Source organism: Leptopilina heterotoma, unplaced genomic scaffold, assembly GCF_015476425.1.
Source record: "Leptopilina heterotoma isolate Lh14 unplaced genomic scaffold, ASM1547642v1 Lhet_350, whole genome shotgun sequence".
NCBI lineage: Eukaryota > Metazoa > Arthropoda > Insecta > Hymenoptera > Figitidae > Leptopilina > Leptopilina heterotoma.
In genome coordinates this window covers 1,146,307-1,165,026 of record NW_025111032.1, presented here as the reverse complement: position 1 = coordinate 1,165,026, position 18,720 = coordinate 1,146,307, and the positions used below count along the sequence as shown (strand labels likewise).

The 18,720-nt window shown below is 22.2% G+C and overlaps 2 protein-coding genes across 2 annotated transcripts; one reads left to right on the top strand and one right to left on the bottom strand.

Moving 5' to 3' along the window:
- The first annotated feature begins 148 nt into the window (after positions 1-148).
- Positions 149-5,243, top strand: LOC122505213. Its single transcript, XM_043616701.1, has 3 exons — positions 149-301; positions 1,663-2,826; positions 4,006-5,243. The coding sequence occupies exons 1-3, from the start codon at positions 185-187 to the stop codon at positions 5,212-5,214; spliced, it is 2,490 nt and encodes an 829-aa protein (XP_043472636.1). The 5' UTR covers positions 149-184; the 3' UTR covers positions 5,215-5,243.
- A 1,591-nt stretch (positions 5,244-6,834) lies between these two features.
- On the bottom strand, positions 6,835-18,720 carry LOC122505211. The gene is made up of 8 exons (XM_043616700.1): positions 17,873-18,720; positions 16,168-16,341; positions 12,149-12,272; positions 11,809-11,989; positions 8,578-8,779; positions 8,039-8,192; positions 7,556-7,695; positions 6,835-7,483 (listed from the first exon to the last, which is right to left on the bottom strand). The coding sequence occupies exons 1-8, from the start codon at positions 17,996-17,998 to the stop codon at positions 7,361-7,363; spliced, it is 1,224 nt and encodes a 407-aa protein (XP_043472635.1). The 5' UTR covers positions 17,999-18,720; the 3' UTR covers positions 6,835-7,360.

Here is an 18,720-nt window from a genome sequence, read left to right as displayed (position 1 = left end):
ATTTGTTATGTCGTTTAAAACATTTTTATTGTTTTATTTATTTGTTTACTGTCAAAAATCGTGCATGCTTGACTAATAAAAATTTTATTATACTTACTTCAAAAAATAAAGTCGTTATTTTTTTTATAACATTTAACTTTTAATGAACACTTTATATTTTTAATTTTTTTTTTTGTAAGAACATATGTTAGTAGACGCATATGAAACGAAGTTATTCTTTGCGACATTAAACATGGAGTTTCGAAAGAAAGAACTTTATTTGATGTTAACTCTGATTATTTTTTCTGCCGAACAAAATGCGGTAAGTTATAAACGTTATAAACGTATAAATAAGAAATTTGTACTTTTCACCTCTAAATTCATATCTTTAAGTAATATAACAATTTAAAAACGAGTAAAATTCATCGATCAGATTTTGCTGCACATTTTGGGCCAATCATGAATTTTTTAAATTTACAAAAATAATTATTTTAAAAAACATTTTCTAAACATATTTTTCTCATTAACCGCAAAAAAAGAAAATTTAAACCAACAGAATTTCTAGTGTTTAAAAAAAAATTTTATTTCTGACTTTCAAAAATTGATTTATTTCAGAATTTTATATTTTCAGTTTGTATAAAAGATAAGCTTTAGAAAAAATAAAAATGTGCCATTAAAAAAAATTTGTTAAAGAATAAAACTTTTTTTTCAAAGTAATAAAACTATTTTATCGAAACACGTGCAAACGATTTTCTCTATCATGTTTTTTTTTTTTGAAAAATTAAATTTATTGTCACGCTTTCCGATGAAAGCATCTTACGTGGACAAAAAATTATAGGTTATGTTTATAAAAGTTTTTTCCTGGTTTAGAATTCACGAATTAATTTTTAATTGCCTAAAATCAAAAACAATTTTCATTAACTATTTAAAATTTTTATGCAGTTCAAAAGTATAATAAATGAAGTAAATGTTATGTTCAAGTCTGGCCACCACATTTTGTTTATAATTATAATAATAATAAAGAATTAATTTAATAAGTTTAGGCAAAATCTCAATTCGGTTTTTATAACGTGATTATTTAAAATCAACTTTACAATTAAACATATAAATTTATAATTTCACAAGTTTCACGTCTTCGTAAAAATGTGAGATAACTTTAATTCCATCCAATTCCAGCCTTCTTGCCGGGACGGCATCTTTTTCGTTGTTAGCCTGAAATGGCACAGTCTTCCCCCCAAGCGACGAAAAGAAAAGATATTTTATTTCAACGAAACAATTCCTTTAAAAGGAGGAAAAATAGTTAAAAGTTTTGTTATATCTCTACAATAATTATCTATATGAAAAATGCTATAGTGATAGAATTCTCACTGGACTCGCATCTTTCTATTATTTTTAAAGAATCAGCAAACAAAAAACTACATATCTTTGAAAAATAAATTAGTTTACACTATTTTGTTATTGTACTACCGTTTATCCCGACAAACATTCGTCAATTAAAATATTAAATACGAAAAATTTGGTTTTTCTTTTCGGATACTTACCAGTTACTTATCTGCTCGCTCCTTCTGGCCTTCTGCTCTTACCTCCAATCAGGGTTGGGACGCGTTATTCTTAAAAGTACGTAGCATAAGGCTGCTTTCACAACCGTCCCATTTTAGACGTCTAATAATTTATATTTCACAGGCAAAAACAAAGGAGGCGCCACGTTCGCTAGTGAATAAAGATACATGTACTCTTTACGATTATTCCGACGTAATTGATGATATACTCTTTTATGAAAAATTAAAGCCAACGGTAATAATTATAGCCGAAAAAATAAATGATGGCATTACGAGAGCTAAAGAGTTAACTAAAAACAACAGAGTACTGAGAAGCATAGATTTAACAAATATTGCCTATGGTCACAAGATATACAGAATTATATCTCAAAATATTTTCATCTACAAAACGCAAGACATTTATTACTTTGTCTATCCCGAGAATATGAAAAATGATCTCTTAACAATCTACTGTCAAAATAAACTTATGAAAAATAATTTCGGTCTAATGTTCAATTTTCTTAGTTTAGGAAACACGTTTCCTTATTGGGAAGAAATTATAATTCCCATAAAGCCATATTCATTATGTACGAATTGCACTTTTGAAGAATATGTCAAAGAAAAATTGAAAACTGGTGAAAGTTTCTCGGAATTATTCGAAGTACATAAAAAATTATTTAGCGATCAGCAAAAGTATATTTTCTTCAATAAACCCATTAATATTGCCACATTCTATTACAATCTCTATTCTGAAAACAAAAATTCAGCCATGTACTTTAATACACTAATGACGAGAATTGAATACGTTTCGAAAAATCCCAAAGAAAATAGAAAAAGTTTAACTTGCTTTGAATCAAGATATTCAGAGATGGAAAATTTTGATTTTCTTCAAAATTCCAATTCTGATAAATATTACGTGAGGAGAACTTTAAGTTTGACCGATTATTTGAATTTACTTAATAACACAATTTCTTCATTAAATCGCAGTGATGACTCGTTTGAAAATCTTTGCCAAATTCGTCCATCTTCAAATTTAATGAAATTATTTTGTTTTATAAAAAATTTATCTAATGCTCAATCCCATAAGACTGAAGTGTGGATAAATCGTTTAAAACAATTTCTAGAGGATTCGTTGATAAGCCAACTATCTTGGTTCCAAAAATTGGTTGAATTGTATAAAAAAGAATATGAATTGGATGAAAATAGTATTGCAAGCGAAAGGCGAAGTCTTAGTGCGAAAATAAAAAATGTTGACGAAAAGTACGATTATTGGATGAATAGTGCTTATTTTGCTGTTGACTATGGAAGGGTAAGTCAAAAACTAATTCAAAATTTCTAAAATTAAGGAAAATCAGTTCTTTTATCTTAAGATTTTTATAAAAAAAAATTGTAAAAGCCAACGCAGAATAGATTCGTGAACGTGATGCATGAGACAGAAAAAGATACAAAGATATTCCTGTCCTTGTCTAACTCATGCTTTGCCTATGCAAACGACGTTCGCGAAGCAATTGCGCATGCGCTTAGGCCTTAACTGACAATTCAGTGTTGCCAGATTATGGATTTTTTCTCTATTTATAGGGATATTTTTGTTACATTTACATGGGGAGAAAAATCTATAGGGAATTTTCGTAGTAACTTTTTAAGACCTGATTGATAGTAATTTTTAGGGTTTTTGAAAAATATCTCTTTCAACAGTTTCAATCATTAGTGAAATAGTCAGTTTTTAAAAATCTCGAACAAAATTATCAATTAAGCAACTATAATAATAGTGATAAATTTATTAAATTACTTATTCTTCTTTTAAAATTAATTAATTGACAAGGTGAGTGTGAACTACCTTAATGCATCCTATGAAGTCAGCATTATGCCTTTAAATTCAATTACTACCTTCCCAACCTTGGTCATTCGGAATAACAAAATTTATGTCAAAGAATTTTTCGACAAAATAGAAAATATTTTAAAAGACGGTTTTATATTATTTAAAAATTAGAATCAATGATTATTCGCGATAAAATAACAATTATCTTCAATAGTATTTCGAAATATAAGAATTATGTGAAATGAAATTTTGCAAACATACAAATTCAATTGAATGCGGCGATTAGTGTGAATGAATTTTAGGTTATGTAGTCATTCGGAGGATTAATAATAATTATGACAAATAGTCATTCGGAATAACAAAATTTATGTCAAAGAATTTTTCGACGTATTAAAAATGATGTAAAATGTGATAACTCTGTTATTTAAATATTAGGATAAAGAATAATTCGAATAATTAAAAATTATGTTCAAAATAGTATTTCGAAATATGAAAATTATGTGAAATAAAATTTCGATATAATAAGAATTTCGATATTTTGAAAATTATGAAATTGAAAAGAAAATAATCATGCGCCACTCTGGCAACACTGTAACTGAGTTATCACTGAGTTATTATTTCAGAAATAAGTATTATCAATATAATTATACAGAAAACCTTGTTTTACAGAAAAAATTCAAAAATAATAAAACGCAAGAAACTTTTGAAGACTTCAAATCATTTTACGATTATTGGGAAACAATTGATGATCTACTTTTTCCTGTGGAAATGAAAAAATCGGTAATAATTATAACCAATGATATTGTAAAGGGAATTAATGTTCTTAAAACATTAACAGACAAGAGAATAGGGCCGAAAAAAGAACGAAAAGATCTTGATTATACAAAACAGTTCCTGTACGATATAATGGAGAAGAATTTTTATTTGTTTCAATCCAATGATACTTATTACTACGTCTACCCCACTCAACTAAAGAACGATACGTTGATGTTTTACATTCATTACATGATGTTTAAAAATTATTTGAATACAACATTTCATTTAGTCAATTTTCCCGATGAACTCTCTCATCGTGAACGAGATAATTTTACCCATATTGTCATTCCCGCGATAACAAATCGAAATTGTGTCAAAACGGCGAAATTTTACAAAAATTTCTATAAAATTCTGCTGAATTATGATTCTTTTTATCAAAAAGCAATGAATAATGTTTATCAAGAACAAACGATTGAAAGTAATTTTTCAGAATTAGTAAAATATTACGATTCTTGTGAGAAAAATAATATCGTGAATGAAAAAATGAAAATTTTCAATTCCTCGTTATTCGAAGATGTTGGGTACAGGTATGATTATTTTTTTCAATATGTTGTCAGTTTTAGTAACGTGGATCTAGAGGTGGAAAATAAGATTACTTTCGATGTAGCGAAACTTGAGGATATTTTTCACCTCTACGATCTAATGCAATCTGCTTATGAAAATATACAACCAATAAATAAACATAATGATGATTGTTTTAAAAATCTTTGCAATTTCAAACAAAATGTTAAACTTTTGAAACTATATTGTTTTTTAAAAGATATTCTACGTGACGTCAGGAAAAATGAATATAAAAATGCTATTAAATTTATAGAAACAAAAGAATTGATTGACAATGTAGAATTTTTCATTAGGAACTTTTTTAAAACGACAATTCACTGGATGCAAAGATTATTATCGATTTATTTCAATGTATATTCGTTGGATGATGATGAAATTTTTGAAAAGTACGAATCTCTTTACAGAATGATATCAAGTATTACTGAAACGAATGATGAGTTGTTTAAAAAAATGTTTCATGTTGTAGTCGAAGAAACAATGTCTTTGAAAAGTAGTTCTTGAAAAATAAAGAAAAACTATTAAAAATATAATTATTATGTTGGAAAATAATTTTTAAAACTTAAAAAAAAAGTTCTTTAAAATATAAAATTATAATTTCAATTTAATTTGCCAAAATTTCGGCGAGAAATTTTTAGGAAATTTATATTAAAATAATATTGAATTTATCTAAAACATTTTATTATATTTATGAAAATAATTGAAATCTATAGAAGAATTTTATTATTTATATGAGAATAATTGAATTCTCATTAAATTTCTCGACGAATTTCATTAGAATTTTATTAAAAATAATTCAATTCTTATAATTTAGAATTTTATTAAATTTTTTTCAAAATAATTGAATTTCTGCGAAGAATTTTATTATTTCAGAGAATAATTAAATTCTTACGAATTTTTTCTACGAAAAAATTATTTTTAAATAATTTAATTTAATTTTTAATTTAATCTTTAAATAATTGTTTTCTTTGAACGAATTTTAATAAAATTTTTAAGAACGTTTGCCAAGAATTTTATTGAAATTTATGAAAATAATTGAATTACGGAGAAGAATTTTATTAAAATTTTTGAAAATAATTGAATTTCGAAGAATAATTTTATTAAAATTTTTGAAAATAATTGAATTTCGGAGAATAATTTTATTATCCATAAAGATAATTGAAATTTTGACAGAAAATTTTGTTAAATTTTTAAACATAAATGAATTTCTCCGAAGAATTTTATTATTTTTGAAAATAATTGAATTTACACAATTATTTGTAACTTCTCAAAAATTCAATTATTAACAAATTTTTAAATAATTGAATTCTTTCGACGAATTTTGATAAAATTTTTAGAATAATTACATTTTTCGTGGAATTTGATTAAAATTGTATTAAAAATAAATAAAATAATTGAAATTCTGCGATGAGTTTTATTAATCATGAAGATAATTGAATTCTCAAGTATATTTTTACTATTAAATTTTTGAAAATAATTGAATTTCTGCAATTATTTGTAACTTCACCAAAATTCAATTTTTTTTTCGTCTTCTTAACTAAAATTCTTCTATTAATCCATTATTTTTAATAGTTAATTAAATATAAATATTAAAAAATTCAACTAATTTCAGAAGAATTTGAATTATTAAAATTTTTCAAAAATCTAAGTTTTGTTTAAAGTTTTAAATTAAATTCATTCAAAAATTGAAATTTTTTAAAATTTCAAATTAGAATCTTTTAAAATCAATTCTTGTGTAGAATTTTATTAAAATTTTGGAAAATAATTGAATTTCTGCGAGGAATTGCATTAAAATTTATGAAAATAATTGAATTCCCGCGAAGAATTTTGAAAAATTTTTTTTTTAAAGTAATTGACTTTTTTTTCGAATTAAAATATAATGAAAATTGTATTTTAAATAATTGAATTCCAGTGGAAAATTTTATTTTTTTATGAAAATAATTGAAATGTTTGTGAAGAATTTTATTCAAAAAAATTTTTTTATTAATTTAAATTAGAGAAATTTTATTAAAATAGTAAATATTGAAAATAATTGAATCGTTTCAGAATTTTATTAAAATTTTTGAAAATAATGCTTTATATTTTAACTATTTTGTTATATAAAAGGTAAATAAAGACTATAAATTTACTAAAAAGTATAATATTTTTATTGAAAAAAAAATTGAGTAATTATAAACATTAACGACTTCGAGATGAAGTAACAATTTGATCACTTGGTAAAAAAAAATTGTGGGGAGAGGGGGAAGTTTATACTTTCTCAAGCGTTGCTTTTAGCACATAAACGAGAAATATACAATATATATATTTTTTGTATCAATTGAATAAATTCGAATGAGTACTCTTTTTGCGAAACTAGCGCACATTATACAATATTATAAAGAGAAAGAAAAAAAAAATTTCAGAAAGATTTTTTTAAACCTATAACATTATCAAAGAGTAGGAAATTAAAAAATACGTTTACCTATCACATCTTTAGTAATATATATATATATCACTTCTCTCTATTGTATTTGTATCAAATTGTTAAAGTGCTAAAAAAAACGACAAAAAGATACGATGGTCGGTGAAAAATGACACATTTATAGGGAAAACACTTAATTTACGAATTCTAATCTAAAGGGGAGTCAGTTGATTCAAAAATTTTCTCCAGTCAGATTTGAGTGGAGAATCGAGGTCTCGGCAAATCGCCAAAAACTGGATCGCCATGAACACTTTTGGCTAGGGCTTTTATTGAAGCTCTAATATTATGCGGGTCCAGGGGATCCATTGATTCCTGAAAAAAATATTTTAGATTTTCAAAAAATTTAAAAAAAAGTATTTTAATAAACAAAAAATTGAAACTTACTTTTTCATCGTCTTCGTCATGCGGTAGGCGCCTATCAAATGGACGAAAATCAGGTACAGTCACTGGTAATGATTTGGCTAACATTGGATAGCCTCTCTTTTGGCTTCTTGGTATGTTAGTTCCTTCGTTCTTCACGGACTCTGTTTTTAAAAATAACATTCATTTAGTATTATTATACAAATACCAATTTTAGACAAAAAAAAAAACATATTTGTGAATAATTGAATATTTCTTAAATTGAATATTTCTCTTGAATTTTTATGCAAAATTTTATGAAAATTTCTTAAAATAATTGAATTCTTTCGAAGAATTGTATTTTCGTGAAATTTAATTATTCACTAATTATTAAATCAGAATTCTTGGAAAATTCAATTTTTTTCTAAAATCTCTCTTGAAATTCTTTAACAAATTTATAATTACTTTCCATTCGATTTCACAAGGTTTCAATTATAATATATCTTTTGAAAAAAAATTAAATATTACCATCGGTATCAGATTCCAAATCTGAGGACAGTAGGCAATCGTCTGAGTAAACAATATCGTCCATTCCTTCGAGAAGAAAAAGTGCCTCGGCATCAAAACTGCTCGGCTCTCTTCGCGCTGCCTTTACTGAATCAGTTTTATCACTGTGTCCGTTCTGAAATATTTTCCATTTAGAACATTTTATTTTCATTTCTTCCTAATAATAATAATTTCTTAATAATAATTCTTAATAATAATTTTTAATAATAATTTTTAATAATAATTTTTAATAATAATTCTTAATAATAATTTTTAATAATAATTTTTAATAATTTTTAATAATAATTCTTAATAATAATTTTTAATAATAATTTTTAATAATAATTCTTAATAAGAAGAAAAATAGTTTGAAATTTAGAGCTTCAGTTAAATACAAGATTGAAGCTCTAAATTTCGAATTTTGATAGAAATGACTTTAGGATTTAATTGAAAATTTCGAGAATAGGAAATTTAGTGCATAACTTGTCTCTATTGTTAAAAGAAGACTTTATGTCACTTACGAGATTTGAATTTATAGACGGCTTTGTGTGTTGTGTCATAATATTCGATCCGCTGAATGTTGTGTCACTCGAACTCGTTTCAGTTGATGGCCTTGCAGACACTGAACTTGATACTGAATTAGAGTCACTGGTCTTTAAATTTTTCGCTCGTCTTCGAGTTTTAGCCACGACTTTTGATTTCTCCTCCTTTTTACATATCATTCTAGAACAAATTTTCACAAAAATTTTCATTAGTCACAATTTTTCTTCTCCATAAATTATACTACTTCTTTTTTTCAGTTTCTAATGAATTTAACTGAATACTTTAGTTAAAAAAAATGTTGAATTCAAACCTTTTTGAAATTAAACAACTTATAAAAAATTGTTACAAAACATGAAAAAATCGATCACTATGAGTCTTCGACTTTTTCATATTTTCAAGCCTCGGATCGACTTTAACGAACAAAAAAAGTCGCTTTAGTCGATTAAAAATAGAAAAAAAGTCGAAAAAGTCGTTTATTTAATTTAGTGTTGTCACAAATATTTTATTTTCTATTTCCCTGATTCTTCACTGATTTCTAAATTTAATTAATCAAGACTTGTATAATTTTGCTAAATAAAATATTTAAATACATCTTATTTCTTTTTTCACCAGGAAATAAAATTTAATTATTTAAATACAAAAATTCATTTTTTTATAATAATTGAAACCGTTCATTTTTCTTTTTAAAGATATTAAGGTAGAATATATTCAAAAATGTTAATAAATAAATTCGTAAAATTAACTTTTTAAAAATATTTATAAATAATTCTTGAAAGACGTTTTACAATTACATACCAATTAAAAAATTTTTTTTAAAAATTGCAATTTGGTAAAATCTTTTTAAAAAATAATTTAAATTTAATAAAATCTTTAAAAAATAATTAAAATTTGCAATGAATTTTAATTAAATTCCTTAAAATAATTAAATTTGGCAAAAGTTTTAATAAAATTTCTGAAAATAATTAAATTTTGGAAAGAGTTTTATTAAAATTACAGATGAATTAGAATTTTAATAAAATTCCAGAAAAAAATTGAATTTTGCAAAGAATTTGATTAAAATTCATGAAAATAATTGAATTTTTTAATAAATTTTTTTAAAAATTCCTGAAAATTGAATTTAGACAAAAATTTTTATAAAATTTCTAAAAATTGAATTTAGACAAAAATTGTATTAAAATTTCTGAAAAAAATTGCATTTTGCAAAGAGTTTTATTAAAATTACAGATGAATTAGAATTTTAATAAAATTCCAGAAAAAAATTGAATTTTGCAAAGAATTTGATTAAAATTCATGAAAATAATTGAATTTTTTAATAAATTTTTTTAAAAATTCCTGAAAATTGAATTTAGACAAAAATTTGTATTAAAATTTCTGAAAAAAATTAAATTTTCCAAAGAGTTTTATTAAAATTCATGAAAATAATTGAATTTTTTAATAAATTTTTTTAAAAATTCCTGAAAATTGAATTTAGACAAAAATTTTTATAAAATTTCTAAAAATTGAATTTAGACAAAAATTTTATTAAAATTTCTGAAAAAAATTGCATTTTGCAAAGAGTTTTATTAAAATTACAGATGAATTAGAATTTTAATAAAATTCCAGAAAAAAATTGAATTTTGCAAAGAATTTGATTAAAATTCATGAAAATAATTGAATTTTTTAATAAATTTTTTTAAAAATTCCTGAAAATTGAATTTAGACAAAAATTTGTATTAAAATTTCTGAAAATAATTGAATTTTGCAATAAATTTTTTAAAAATTCCTAAAAAATGGAATTTAGACATATAAATTTTATTAAAATTCATGAAAATAATTGAATTTTGCATCGAATTTTAATAAAATTCCCTAAAATAATTAAATTTTGCAAAAAAAATTCATTAAACAAATAAATAATTGTGTTTTTCAAAAATATTTTAAAAAATAATCAAAATTTTGATGACTTTTAATTATAAATAATTTCTCAAAAAATTCTAAAATAGGAAATTTTAAAAAATCTTAAATTACTTTGTCAGAGAATTACTTTTTTCAAAACTATTTTAATATTTTCATTTTTTCATCGAATTTACAATTGAAGATTATTCATTAAAATTTTTAAAAATTCAATTATTTCCAAAATTTTCAATAAAAATTCAACAATAGTTAATTTTCAAAAATTATAATAAAATACTTGAAAAAAGGATTTATTTTCAATTAATTTGACTAAATTTCAATTATTCAAAATCTTTTTAATTTTAAATTTTTAAAAAATTAAATTAGAAAAAATTTTTCAAAATTAATTTTCGAAAGATTTATCTACAGCTATTTTTTATACTGCGCGTAAAAATCGAAAAATATTGAAGCATTTTATACTAAAAATATGGTAGTAGGTATTTTGTCGCAAAATTTGGAAGAAAAGTCGAAAAAGTCGCAATTTTCTAATGTAAGTCGATAAAAGTCGCATTATTTGAAAATAGTCGAAAAAAGTCGAAAAAATCATAATATCCGAGGCCTGAATATAGAATAAAAAAATTAATGTAAAAATTAATGTTGAGAGTTAAAAAAGAATTGCGAGTAGAGTTAATAATAGAAAAATAAATAAATAAGTGGAAAATTTGAAATTAAAAATAATTTTTGTAATTTTTCCATATAAGAGTAAAGGTAATTATAGATGGTTACTATCTAATGGTGAAAAAAAAAGAAATTGGCAGCACTGAGCAATCTAAATTTCAATGGGTTGAAATTTCACTGGCCTCTTCTTAATTATCACCAATTCCGTGTTATTTTCATCACAGTTCATCGACCCCGCTTTGCGTAGGTTTTACTTGCAAAGTTTAGTGAAAATTGTCCAAAGATTTAATAGTCCCACTTCGATAAATAATGTTTATCGTCAAACTTTCCTGAATTTTAAATTTAAATTAAATTTTCGCCTAAATCTATATATAGACGGAAATTTAATTTAAATCTTTTCGCCTGAAAATTTAATTTAAATTTTCAGGAAAGTTTTTCCTGAAAATTTGAATTAAATTTTCAGGAAAGTTTTTTCTGAAAATTTGAATTAAATTTTCAGGAAAGTTTCACATAAACATTAATTATTGAAGTGGGGACACAATTTTCACTAAAAGTTTGCAAGTATTAATACTTCGAAGTTTGCAAGTAAATCTTTAATAAATTTTTAGGAAAGTCTCGGTGCTATGTCGGATTTCTTCTTTGAAGAAGAAAAAAAAAATCACCTGCTCAGCAGTCTGTGATCCATGTAAGCCTGCTCTTGGAAATTTTCTAAAATTTTACGCTGCTCCATTGTGTAGGCGTGAATTTTATCATCAATAATTTGTGTTTCTCTATTGATGGCAGCTTGCAATTGTTGCTGAAGGCTACGCAGTGCATTTTGTAGACTGCTTGGAATTTGTGATACTGCAAAAAAAGAGAGAGAATAATTTGCACAAGTTTACTCAATTTCAATTGTGAATTTCAATTGCTAAGCGTATGTGTATTTATTCTATTCTTAGAGGAGAATTTATAATTTTACATTGTTTCAAAAATGAAGATAAAGATTTTGAGCAAAGATTTTACCAGGGAACGTATTCGGTGGCAAGAATGAATCCATGTCGTTTAACTTCTTCCGGTCAATTACTATCCTAAACACTGAACTGTACTTAGACGATGACTTTATCTGTTCCATCTCTTCTTTTGACATCTGGAACAAAAACAAGAAGATACTCATGATGCTGATGATTATGAAATTAATTTCTTGGTAAATTATTAATTAAAGTCAAAATATTTAGCAAATTTTTTTTTTTTTATTTTAACTTTCTGAATTTTAACTTTTTAACTTTTAAATTTATTATTTTATAACTCTGTAAATTTTAACTTTATAACTTTTAAATTTATTATTTTATAACTTTGTAAATTTTAATTTTATAACTTTTAAATTTATTATTTCAGAACTTTGTAACTTCTAACTTTATAATTTTAAACTTTCAAAATTTTAGTTTCATAACTTTTAATTCTACAACTATTAGCCTTACAACTTCTAGTTTTATAACTCTTTTAACTTTATAGCTTCTAGAAATGTTTTATCATTTTTTTTACTTTCTTGAAAAATGAAAAAAAAAATTTTTTACGCAGTGGAAATTTTATGATAAAAATTATTTTTCTAACAAGTCAAAATCATTTTTTAAAAAACTTTTACGAATACAGGGTTGGCCACAAAAATTTAATTTGTTTTTTCCCTGACTTTTCTCTAATTTACAGAAAAAATTTTCACTTTCTCCCTAAAGAATATTTTTTATTCTAAAAATGATTGCTCAAAAAAATGTTTTATTACATTTATTTACGAATTTCTTTAAATGTAAAATTATTCGCAAATATCAATAAATTCGTTTTTAAATAAATATTTAATCATTATTATTTTTTCCCCAGAAATTAAGATTTTCAAAAATTTCAAATTCAAACCTTTTTGAAATTCAACAATTTATAAGAATATTTTTATAAAACGTGAAGAATAATTATTATTAATAATAATTATTGAACATTAATTATTATTAATAATAATTATTGAATATTAATTAGTATTAATAATAATTATTGAATATTAATTATTATTATAATAATTATTAAAGATGACCGAAAAAAAAATGAATATTTTATATTATAAAAATAGTATTCACTGTAACTTTTTCAAAATTATTTTCATCATTTCCATTTAATTATTATTTTCTTGAATTTTTAACTAAAATTCTACTTTAAGTCGATTATTTTTAATAATTTTTTTTAAAAAAGTTCTTCTTTGAGAATTTTTAAATCAATTTGTTTACAATTCAATTTTACGTGAAATTTTGATTATTCGAAAGTTCTTCAATTAAATATTATATTAGAAAATAAAAACTTCAAACAATTTCAAAAAGAAAATTTAATTGAACCTTTTCAAAAAAAATTAATTCTACAAAATTATTAGTTAAAAGTATGAAAAATTCAAATTTTCAAAATTTTTGATTTGAAACCTTTTTAAAAATTCAATTATTTTTAAAAATTCACACTATAATTCTTTTAAAATTCAATTATAATCTAAAAAATTTTTTACTGAAATTTATTTTTAAATAAATTTTTATTATAAAATTCTACGAGAATGCAATTATTTAAATACAAATAAAATGCAAATAAATAATGATTTATTGAATAATTGAATGTTTCTTGGAATTCAATTCCCATTAAAAAATTTCATTAACAAATTTTTAAATAATTAAACTCTTTGGACGAATTTTAATACAATTTTTAAGAATAATTACAATTTTCAAGGAATTTGATTGAAATTGTATTAAAAGTAATTGAAATTATGCGATGAGTTTTGTTATTTATGAAAATAATTTAATTCCTAAAAAGAATTTTATTATTTATGGAAATAATGAAGAATTTTATTAAAACTTTTTTTAAATAATTGATTTCTTTTGGGAAAAAAAAATTATTTAAATCGTAGATACTGAAAATCATTAAATTGGGGAAAATTTTTCAAAACAATAATTGAAAGTTTGACCAGAATTTTATTAAAATTTTTAAAAATAATTCAACTTTGAAGAAGAATTTTATTACATAATTTAAAAAATAATTGAAATTTTGACGAGAATTTAAAAAAATTTTTCGAAAATAATTGAATTTTAAATTGAAGAATTGAATTATTGCGAAGAAATTTTATAAAACATTTGTAAATAATTGAATTCCTATGAAATTTTTATTATTTATGAAAATAATTATGTAAATGTTGGAGTAGAATTTTATCTAATTTTTTTTTTAATAATTGATTTCTGGAAAACTTTATTAAGTTAATAGACATTAAAAATCATTGAATTGAGGAATATTTTTGAATATAATTGAAATTTTGGCAAGAATTTTATTAAAATTTTTGAAAATAATTGAATTTTAAGGAAAAATTTTATTATTTATAAAAATAATTGAAATTTTGACAAGAATATTTAAAATTTTTTGAAAATAATTGAATTCTTGAGGAATATTTTACTAAAATATTTGAATCAAAAAAAAACAAAAAAAATAAAAAAAAATGTATTAAATTAAATAAAATAATTAATTATTTTTAAAAAATAAAAATAATATAATGATAAATAATAAATATTAAAAAAAAATAAAAATATATAATATTATAATATATAAAAATATACTATATATATATATATATATATATATATATATATATATATATATATACTATATATATACTATATAGTATAGTATTTATATTTATTTATACTTATATACTATTTATTATATTGATATAATATTAATATTTTATATGTAATTATTTATTTTTTTTTAAAAATCATTGAATTGAGGAAAATTTTTGAAATTAATTGAATTCTTTAGGGAAATTGTACTAAAATATTTGAATCAAAATCATTGAATTCAGAAAAATTTTTAAAAATAATTGAATTCTTTAGGAAAATTTTACTAAAATATTTAAATCCAAATCATTGAATTGAGGAAAATTTTTGAAAATAATTGAAATTTCCCAAAGAATAAATTTTATTATAGAATTTTTGAATATAATTGAATTTCGGTGAAGAATTTTATTATTTACAATGATAATTGAAATTTTGAAAAGATTTTTTTTCAACTTTCTGAACATAGTTGAATTTCTGCGAAGAATTTTATTACTTTTGAAAATAGAATAAATTTCTAATTTAATTCATTAAAAATTGATATTTTCTAAAGTTTCAAATTGAATACTTTTGAAATTAATTAATTTATGAAAATTGTAATCGCAACTCTTTTAAAATTCATTTAATTTTGAAATATTTAAGTAAAATAAAATTATTCATTAAATAATTTCTAAGTAATAATTTTATGATTGTTAATTACGAAGAATGTTTATGATTGTTCTTGAAAAATTAAGTTATTCAAAGAGAAATTGTCAGAAATAGAAAAATTTGAAGGTTTAACATTTTCTTTTGAATTTCAAAATTTTAATTTTTTTCAATTCTTTTAAATAAAAATCCCTGACTTTTCCCTGAATTCCCTGACTTTCTTGACCTGTGGCAACCCTCGAATACTTTTTAGAACTGTTACTATTTTTTTAAATATTTAAAAGGAAAGTTTATAATTTCTGTCAATTTAAATTTGTTACGCTCCTGAATTAAATCAATTACAAATGTTCACAAATTGTTCCCAATAAGAAAAAGTGAGGAGAGGGGAATTGTTTAATCGCCAGGTTAAAAATAATTCTTAATTCAACATATTTAACTTGTTTTCCGCTTTGTGCTTTGATTTAACTATGCAATATATATATATAAATATTACGATGAGATAATAAACGTGAAAAACAGAATTATGTAAATGAGAATTTAATGTTTTTTGTTTTTATAACATTTTTCATCTCCTTTGTTTCTATATCTTTTTTTCTTTTTCATTAATTTCTAAATTAGTAAAAATTCTTCTGTTCATAATTTAAAAATATTTTTATATATTTCTCTTTGTTTATCAGGAAAGCATTTTTTTAAAATTTTTCTCTTATTTTTTCTTTTTTATATTTTTTCCCTTTTTCTATTTTTTTTTTTTTTTTTTTTTTTTTTTTGATAACTTACGATCATTTTCGTGTTGATCAAAATTATTGCATTTCCATCTTCGGAATTAACGGCGTGCGTGTACATTGAACAATTACAACAATAATGAGTCGTCCAAGAGCCAATATTTTTACATTCAATCAAGGTTGCCTGCTCCTTTTCTATTACCTCCAATTCTGGAACTGTTGCTACGCCCTGAAATATTAGAAAATTTTCAATTTCTTTTTTTATACTACAATAATAATTATATTCAATATTCACTCTTTTAAAAAATTTTCCTTTCATTTTAACAATAAATAAATTTAATTAAACAACCAAAGAATATTAATTAAATTTATAAACTAAAATTTTCGTTTTTATTATTATTATTATTATTATTATTATTATTATTATTATTATTATTATTTTACTCTTATTTTTAATATTTTAAAACAAGTTGAGTTTTATTTAAATTAAAAATTAAAAATTTTATTATTTAATAAAAAGTTTATTTTTACTAATAATTTTTATATTATTTTTACTTTCTAAATTTTTTTTAAATAAACATAACAGGCATTTTCAACGTAAATTATTTTTGTTATTATAGGCATGTAGAAAATTTTCGGAATAACATTTTCTTACGTATTTTTTATCGCTCTTTCAGAATCTGTCATCGAAATTGCAAAAAATCAAAAATCAAAAAAAATTATGGCCACTTATTTGAAAAAAATGCAAACTTTAAAATAAAAATATAAATAAAATAAAACTTTTTTTATGATTATTATTTATTATTATTATTTATGATATTTATTTATTTTCTTTTGTTTTAACTAATATTTAATTTATAATTATTTAAAAAAAATATATAATAATAATTTTTATTTAGTAACTTTGAAAAAGTGAAAGAAATTAATTTACATATTTTTGTCCCAAATATAATGACGTCAATGATAAAAATTTTCAAAAATACACAATCAATATTTTCCAATTCTATATATATATATAGAAATAAGAATTCTTTAATTAACGTGTCGATCGAAAAATTCTTCGAAAAAAAAGAAAAAACCACACGAAATAAAACATTATTATTAACGAAAAGAATTAAAAATTTTTAATTTTGAAGAAAAAAATTACGACTTCTGTTAATTTTTAAAGGAAAATAGGTGGAAAATTGTTTTTAATATCAATAAAAATAAATTACTAATTTTCTAAATGAATTATTTCTAAAAATAGATTTAATGAAACATAAAAAAAGGTTTTTCTTTTTGCTTTGTTTATTTTTATTCGATTTTCATTTGAGAATGTAATTACGAATTATGTAATTATAAACAAGTCAATTTTTATCTAGAGAACCAAAATTCAAGAATTTATTAACTTTAATAATTAATTAACTTTAAAAGTTATAAAATAATAATTTTTCCTAAATTTGATTTTAAGTCTTATTTATTTATCTTGATAGTAAATATTAAAGTTTAATATAGAAAAATAATGATAGAAAGAAAATGGTACTTTTTGTGAATCAATAAAAAAAAATAAGAATGTAAAAATTCGCGAAAAAACAAAAAAAATCCAAATTCAAAAATCGTTTTAACAATCGACGAAACAAAGGAAAATGAGTGTTGAATATTTTTCAAAAATTAAAAAACCAAAAAAGTACCAAAAATAGAGCGAATGATTGATTGTTGTCAAATTAGTGAAAAGGTAGAAAACTGAAAAAAAAATTAAGAAACAATTGGTGTTTACATACCTCCTGAAAAAAGGCGTCGAGCCTTTCATCGGGATTTAATCCAACAATGTCTTCGACAATGACCCTTTCGAGTTTATCACTCCTCGATTTGATGGTCACATTAAGACACTTACACGCGAAATTCATATTTGTCAATTTGCCCTTTATTTTTATCAATCACTCAAAAAGCACCCGCGAATAAAAATTAATTATCACTTAACAAATTATTACCGTTTCACTAAATTTTTTTTTCACACACACGGCAAAAAAAAAGACGCTTACTCTATAATCACTGAGCTGACATCGCGAATGTTATATATATATATATATATATATTAGAGAGAGAGAAACGACAAAATCTCTCCAGAAAAAAATAAGTATTCACTTTCACCCCGAAACAAAGAAAACCTTTTCTTCATTCACCGAAAAAAAACTAAATTACCCGCAACGAATTACATTCCCGTGTATGATGGTGAAAAAAAAAATATTCGTCAATATATATCTATATATACAAGTATTATAATCGCGGCTTATCAGTCAACCTTTGCCGATACTTGAAGGTGGAATGCTTCTTTTTTTTCCCTCCGAGACGAGAAAGAAAAAAAAAACAAATGTCTTGTTAGAAGGGTTTCTTTTCTTTGAGAAAACTATTTAAATAAGAAAAATATTTTTTCGTATTTTATCTCTACAGAGCATAAAAAAAAGTAGTTGCCGAGTTTTATTTATTTTTTTTTGCATTTAACCACGAACCGCGCGGCGCAAGTGAAAACACACGAAAATTTTGTTCTAACTCCTAAAAATAAACGCGCGAGTGTTAGTGGATAAATATATATTATGTTGAAATTTGTTGTGTGTTTGAAAGGAATAAT